This window comes from Meleagris gallopavo, chromosome 6, assembly GCF_000146605.3.
Source record: "Meleagris gallopavo isolate NT-WF06-2002-E0010 breed Aviagen turkey brand Nicholas breeding stock chromosome 6, Turkey_5.1, whole genome shotgun sequence".
NCBI classification, from domain to species: domain Eukaryota; kingdom Metazoa; phylum Chordata; class Aves; order Galliformes; family Phasianidae; genus Meleagris; species Meleagris gallopavo.
In genome coordinates this window covers 45,396,101-45,403,916 of record NC_015016.2, presented here as the reverse complement: position 1 = coordinate 45,403,916, position 7,816 = coordinate 45,396,101, and the positions used below count along the sequence as shown (strand labels likewise).

Sequence of the window (7,816 nt, the reverse complement as noted above, 5' to 3'; positions counted from 1 at the left end):
TTTTTCAAAGCCAGTCCATAAAATATGATTAATTAAGGCTGATTTGCTTGTTGCTATTCCAATCAGTCCGTGTTTCTGATCCCGTTTTGCTGACAGGCACCTTCTTTGCTGTCTTACAAAGACAAAATGCTAAGAAATTCAGTTAGGCAGTCTCCTGTAACGTCTCCATCCCCCAGAGCAGCTGTGTACCCATATTTCTCCCATCAGATGAGTGGGTCCTGGTTTCTTCTTGTCCTCCTTTACTCTCGGTTGTACCAGAGAGACTTGGTGGTTGTTTGCTGCTGGTAGCAAACTCTGCAGCAACCCTTCTGCCTTCTCTTAAGCACTGCACCTGTTCATATCCACTGTGGTGACCATGACCATGCAGACACTATCTGTAGTGCTTGGACCCAGGGTTGGCTCAGTCATCTTCTTCCATCTGGCTTGGCCATATGGCACAGTGCCTGTGCATCAGAAGCTATGCCTAGAAGACCTCTGAGAGATGGTAGGGAGCTTCTTACCAGCGTGAGTGCTGTCACATCCTTTCCATGATCTGGTTTTTGTGCTCTTCAGGAAGAATGTGGGGATTTAAGTGTCTGTTTAACTCGTTAGGGACTGATTCAGGGCATGTGGAAGTCAAGGGAGACTTCAGGGGTCCCTTTGTACTGCTGTGGAACAACCGAGGGTTTCACTATTGCTGCAGGGCAACAAAATGAAGCACTGCAGATGTCTGCTGCACAGTTGTTCTGCTAGGGATTTGCAGCTGCGTGGAGCACCAGGAGCTTCTGGTTGAGAGGACCAGAAAGAGACCCTTTCCCTTGGTGATGGGCTGGAAAATGGAGTTTTGGCTTCTTGAATGCTCACTGCACCCCGTTTATGCCTTCTCTGTCCACTTGATGTTGTGTTATGATTGTATGCTTATCTGTTCTGCATGAGAAAGTTTAAAACAGAAAAGAATACAGTGACTCATTTCCTGTGTATACACCAGACTGACTTTGTACCTGATTCCACGAACATATCTAGGTGTCGATTATTTTAGGCTCTGCTATTTCTGAGTCGTTCAGAACTGAGCAGTCAGTTAAAATTTCCATTTGTGATTATGATTTTTAAGACATTTTGCACGTAAGGCTGGAGGATTTGCTAAAATAAATATTTTGCGCAGGATCGAGATGCTGTTGCTAGGATTCCTGCCTGTCTGTAATTTGTAATCCCCATCAAGGGTGCACCCCAGACCTTTCCAGAGTGGCCTTCCCCCCTTTATATCAGGATCCAAGCACTGCCTTGGCCATTCAGCAAACATTAGTCTGGAGGAGTGCGGCAGTGCGGCAGTTGCACTTGTTGCAATTTCCTGCAGCATCATGACGCCCAGACATGAAACCATCAGATTCATCTTGCTGGTCCAGATCTTAGCTTTTTTGCACTGCCAGCTCACAGCAAGCATGCTGCTTGGCGTGCTGCAGGAAGGGAAGCCTGACTGCCTCACCAAGATGAGAGCTGCAGAAGAGGAAGGTGGCATTTCAGAGGCACTGTGAAAGCACTTTGTTCAGATTATGAGAGCAAACCAGTTCTCCAGGGGACTTCGTGCTTCCCCATTAGATAAGCACTGACTTTCTTTTGGGTTCTACAAATCTTAAAATAACTTGGGCTCGGGCTTGTTTTTTTTCTTTCTTTTAAAGGTGGAAGGTCAGTATCACTGCACTTTGCAGAATAATATTTAAACATCGTGTCGTGTTCAGTATGAGCATGGCTCGCAAAGGGCAGAGAAGCCGCAAGTAGTTTCATTATGTTTTCATCACCTCTCTGTTTCTCAGCAAGCAGCACGTTTAGAAGTATTTATGTTTTTTTTGTAAATCATAAATCATCAGTCTCTCTGCCCTCCTGCTCTCGGTTCATCTTTGTAGAACTGCAGGCAGAGGAGTGCGATAGATTTCATTGTTTAACTTGTGCTCCCTCTTTTGGCTAGCTACTTGTACAGCAACAGCACATAGCAGGTAGGTTTATCCACGAGCGCTGCTTACGGTAGAACAGTCTCTCAGTCCTCTTCCTCCACACTTCAATCACAGAAAGCAAAGGCACTTAGAGAATATAACAGTGGCCTTCTTTGAAATCAGCTTTGTGATCATTTTTGGTGCATCCCTGTTTTAGATTCCTCCTTCTCCTCCACAGTACCAAGGTCTGTGTTGCAGCAGTCTTTGCTCAGCTATCACAATCCTGGAGTTCATCACACCTTTCTGGCAGGGCAGCAGGCACGTCCATTTTCCTCTTATCCCATTGCACAGCTGGGATATCTCCATCTCCAGCTGTAGAGCTATGGAGAGCACATGCTGTGGATATAAAATTAAGGCCCAGAGTTTCTTTTCTTACTCGGGGTTGGAAATAAGATATAAGTGAGATAATCTTATTTCCACAGAAAAAAGGCATTTTGAACAAGTATTTCATGTCATTTTCTTAGTTTCTTTGGAAATTAGGCCCTAGTCAAATTCTAACATATTCAAGTTCAGCAGAATTTCTTCAGTCATCTGGGAGAATGAGAGCTTCTATAGCCAGTGAGTGTCTGCATGGTTTGTGAACTAACCTGCTGCCAACAAGTTTGCAGGCTGCGTTTCAGGCTTGTTCTTTGAGATTTCTTCGACACACAGGTTTAGAACAGACACTGCACTTTTGGGGCTCTGATATATACTAGCAAAAAAAAAAGTCTTCTGGAGTCTTCAGCTTAGTCAGTGTCGTAATGTAGCAGTCAGAGCTGCTGGTTTGTCTGTGTTCCAAGAAATCCAGAGGGATCAGCCCTTTCCTATCCCAAAAGACATTGCACATCACTTTATCCACTGAGGGCTGCGTCTTGAACTTTTGTTTTGATGGGGAATTCACGTCACCACTCTCGACTGCCATTTTGACTCTGGCTCATATTGGTGACACTACATGTAATGATGCAATCCAGGAAACTGTCACCTTCAGCCTTGTATTGGTTCAGTAGGTCTTGACAAACTTGTATACGGTGTTCCTGGATGAGCATTTGTGGAACCCACCTGATGTAAATTTTGTGATCACCATCATTTCCAATGCATTGAAGCTGATATTCAGCTCTGTACACAGCTCCCTGGTTGTAATTTGCCAGTTCACATGCGTGAGGTGATCAAGGTGCTCTACATTTTGTGGTGTGACAGCTGTGCATGGCTGTCCAGAACTTGGCTTGTCGTTCATGTTGCTGTTGCCACTGCTGAAACGCACCGCCCACCACCTCACTGTGCTCATGTCCACTGCTTGGTCTCCATAAACATTCAGCAAGTGTTGATGAATGTCAATGGGTGCCATTTTTTTCTGCATGGAGGAATTCAGTGCCACGGCTTTGCTTGATCTGCACTTCCATGTCAGATGCCATTTGGTCAGACCTCCCCTCTGCTGCCATCTGTCACACAGCAACAAAATGTAATGGAATATTGGTGAAAAGGTTCAACCCCTACTGCCATACCACCAACATCCACCTCTGATGTCATGGGCTGACATAATTAAGTAGGAGGCATTACTTTTGGAGCAGAAGGAAAAAAATAAGCTTACAAAGTCACAGATTTCTACAAACCTCCAAGACTAGAAATGCTACTCTTTGTATTTGTCACTGTGAATAGCAAATAGAGGATACTAGTGTAATCAAGCTGATATTTAAAAACAGACAAGAAACGTGCACTGAGCGGCCACAGTGAGGTCTCTCCAGAGCCTTCTCTGCTACAAGTTGGACACGATGGCCGTGAGTAAGTAGTAGAGAAAAAGGCTTCAAACAGCATTGCTTTCAGGAGTTCAGAGTAAAGTCAGGTTTGCTACAAAGTACTTGTCTATTTCGTCCTTTCATTTGTATACCTCCTCCTCTTCTTCCTTTTAAGCTGTGGATGTCCATTCTTTCCATTCATTTCTCTTTTTTCTTTCCATTTTTTCTCTTTTCCAGGGGAAAAAGATGTGATCATCCTGGGAGATTTTAACCAGGCTCCCGACAGCAGCGACCATGACATACTGAGGAAGGAGAAATTCCATCACTTGGTCCCTTCAAATACGTTTACCAACATCAGCACAAAGAACCCCCAGGGATCGAAGTCACTGGACAACATGTGGATCAGCCGGAGTCTGAAGAAGGTTTTCACAGGTAGAGTTTCTTTTTGGTTAAGTCACGTAGCCTGTGTGAGGTTAGCATTGGGTCAAATGTGAGTGATACTGCTTGGCGTACAACTACTACTGCTGGACTGCAACTACCTGAAAAGAGCTTGTAGTGAGATGGGGGTCGGCCTCTTCTCCCAGATAAGAACTGATAGGACAAGAGGTAATAGCTGTAAGTTGTGTCAGGGGAGGGTCAGGTTGGGAATTAGGAAACATTTCTTCTCAGAAAGAGTGGTCGGGCATTGGAACAGGCTGCCCAGGGACGTGGTGGAGTCACTGTCTATCAGGGTGTTCAGGAAGCCTGTAGATGTGGCACTGAGGGACATGGACAGTGGGCATGTGGTTGGTGGTTGGACTAGATGATCTTAGACATCTTTTCTGACCTTATTGATCCTATGGTGCTATGACTTCCTATAGCTGCCTTCAATTCCTTAGCATGCTAAGTATTTCTTTTGCAAGCTTGTGGAAATGTGTTTAAATCCAGGCACCTCTTTCATACTGGTCTTTTTGTGTGATTCGTTTTCTTGCAGGTCACTGGGCTGTTGTGCGAGAAGGTCTTACGAACCCATGGATCCCTGATAACTGGTCCTGGGGTGGAGTAGCCTCAGACCACTGCCCCGTGCTAGCTGAATTTTACATGGAAAAGGACTGGAACAGGAAGGAGGTGACGCGGAATGGAAACGGGGTGACCGTTGAGCGTGACTCAAACACTAAACACGAACGATGACGTGAACGGGAGGTGTCTCTCCTGTTCCAGGGGTCAGCCCATAGCTCTGCTTGCTGGAGACTCAGCTGTGGAGCAGAAGAGCTGCTTCCCCCTCTTCCTCCTTCACCTGTCTTCCCCATGTCCAGAAAGCATCAGCACTTGCCTTCGATGGCTCTCTCTCCGTGCCCTTCACGGACAGCTCTGGGGTGTCCCACGGCAACAGAGTGGCCCGTAACTTTTTATAGGGATGCGATGGACCCATCTCCGTGCCTGGAGATTCGGATGAGAACTGTACAGAAAATAAAGTGTACTTTTAATACTGTATAGGATTTTGGCTAAAATGCAGCCAGGCAGGGCTTTGCTGTGGTGGTGTTTGTGATGGTTACATTTCTTTGCTTCCTTGTGAACTGAGGGGAATAGCAGAGGGCACACAAAGATTCACTCTGTGGATATTCTTGGCAATTCCTTTGTGAACTCAGCACTTGGAAAAGCTGCTGATTTTGGGAAGCAAGAGAGGTGCTGGACCCTTACATGACCAGAAGGCCCTGCGTGGTCCCTACGGCCCAGAGAAACACCATGCCTACTCAGCCCAGTGTCAATATGGACACCTCTCTTCCTCCCCTTCCTCTCTCTGTGCTTCTGGGAAGGGTGCATTTTGTCCCAGAAGGGAGTTGTGGAGCCTGGTTTGGCTTTAGCTTGCTGTGCAGCATTCACTGTTATTTTTCCCTGTGTGTTAGCTTTCAGGAACTGGGAAAAACTCTGACTCATGCCTTTGTAGAACTTGGTTCACTCCTCCACCTGCCGACACTCAAGGCAATGCCCTTTGCTTTGCTTCCTGCCGGGGATCTCACAGGAAAAACTCTGCTCCTCTGGCACAGCAATTGCAGCACATTTCTTGAGCAAGAAGGGAGGATCAAAGAGGAGGGCGTGCTGCACCTGGCTCTGCTCATTGGTTTTTCTATTGCTCCTCCTGGAAGGCAGCACTGCATCCAGTACCTGAGCTCATGAGCCACTTTCAGGCACCACAGCACAGAGTCTGAGTGCAATATATGATGATCACTTATACAGCAAGGGTGGATGGTGAGCTCATAGGTTCTCTCTGGAGGTTTGTTTCTGTGCGTGGGAGTGCAGCAGCCAACAAGGTGCCTGAGAGGGAGCATTCAATTCCCCAAGTGCGTGACATTGTAAAGTAGCAATTAACAGTCAGTGACCTGGAGGGGAAATCATAAGGACTGGAAAAAGCAACTCAGCACCTTCAGGAGCTTCAGCACATTTCGTGCTGAGTGAAAAAGAAAGCTCTCTGGTGTGCCTTGTAGTGCTGTCAAAAGATGCTCCTGACAGCAGTGCCAAGCCAAGGGGACGTGCTAAATGAGGGCTGCACAGCGGAGCAGTGTTTTCATAGCAGCGTGGGTAGTTGAACTGAAATAACGGCCTCGTTTCAGGAAGCAACAACTTGCGTGGAAACTCAGATGGATGAATATGTCAAACAGTGTGTCTTAATTTCTGAACAAAATTAAAGCTGGAGCAGGGTGGGAGAGCCTGGCTGTGACTCTGCCCTCCAACCTCTTCAGCCCCGTGAGCTGCAGTCCTGTGGGTGCAGGTGGGGAGTGGGAATCTCTTTGTCATGAGACAGCTGGAGAGCCTTCTGTTCTTGCTCCTCTCAGATCACAGTGAAAACTGCTGGTTAGAAAGAAGGTGATTGCACGGGTCAAAGAATTGAGCTCACATCAGTGGGCCCTGAAGAGCAAAGAGGTTACTGCAGGAAACAGAGTGGTTTGGAGTCCTGCAGTGATGTACAGTTGGCTTTCAGGCACAGCAACAAGGGCTGCCAGGGTGGAAATGGTATGGAAACATCTCCTTGCCTCCTGAGTGCCGGAGGGCATAGCTGCAGGGTGTGTGCAGATGAAGGTTTTACTTGATGTTGCCATGGCAGATCCTCATTCTTTAGGCGCTGCACTCAGACCACAGTAAAGGAGGTTCCATTGACATTGCAGATGGTTCAGTGGAGGTTTCAGAGCATCAGACAAAAAATGTGCCTTTACTTTCTCAGCATTTAGTGTTGAAAACCAGGGGTGTATGCATTTGTCTTGGGTCATTGCAGAAGCCAACAGGAGCACTCGGCTGCTGCTTTGGACCCTGCTTGATTCTGATTCCTTGCTGCTGCCTTGCCCATTTCCAGCAGGCATGGTGCTGCTGAATCTCCTTATTTTGAGCCAAGGCTGGATGCCATTTAATCCGCTGCAGGTGTGAAGTGGTGCAGCTGCGCAAAAGCCTGAGAAGCACCTGTGTGTGACTGGTTCCTACTGGGTCTGCTGGCAGCAGCTCCCTATGTGGCAGAGGCTTTGCCCTGGCAGAATGGTGAGGATGTGTTTATTAGTACAGCTGGAGGGAATGAGCTGGATCACCTTCCTCCCCACTGCTGACCTCAGAGCACTCAGCCTGCCTCGCTGGGAGGTGAACGGTGGGTGCCTTGGAGTGAGATGGATCCTACGAGGCAGAAAGAAAGGACAAGAGGGATTTGATGCCTGCTGGTGGAGCTTTGGCTCCTGTGGAGGGTCAGTGCAAGGAAAGCACCTGGGCGTTGGGAACCAGCAGGGCCTGACTGTATGGATGGCTGTGCTGCTTCTTGAAAACCTGGCCTCGCTTTCTGCACACAGCATCCTTGTGTGGCAGTGAGGCTCCTCCCTGCCTGGAATTTGGAGGCACTCGATGGCACTGGTTGTGTGAGGTTGGCCCAAAATCTCAGGCAGTGGTTGGTGTTCTCCTGTGTCTGCCTTCGTGTGACTGCAGCTGTGGGAGCAAACTCAGCTAGCAGTGATACATTGTGATGCATAATAGAGTGCTCAAACATAACTTTGTTTTTGTTAAGCAGACATCTCTGCAAAGGACCCAGCCTGACCTCCCCTGGCTGCTACACATACATCCAAATGGTTCTCCTCCCTTTTGCTCTCACCTGCTCACTGCAGGGCAGAGCCTCTGCGTTGTCCT

At 47.6% G+C, this 7,816-nt stretch overlaps 1 protein-coding gene across 1 annotated transcript in view; it reads left to right on the top strand.

Moving 5' to 3' along the window:
- EEPD1 (endonuclease/exonuclease/phosphatase family domain containing 1) overlaps positions 1–5,152 on the top strand; it is a 60,588-nt gene extending 55,436 nt beyond the window's left edge. The window contains exons 8-9 of the mRNA XM_031554056.1: positions 3,917–4,111; positions 4,653–5,152. Coding sequence (XP_031409916.1) covers positions 3,917–4,111; positions 4,653–4,849 — 392 coding nt within the window. The 3' untranslated portion in view covers positions 4,850–5,152. The remainder of the gene's footprint in view (positions 1–3,916; positions 4,112–4,652) is intronic.
- The last annotated feature ends 2,664 nt before the right edge of the window (positions 5,153–7,816 follow it).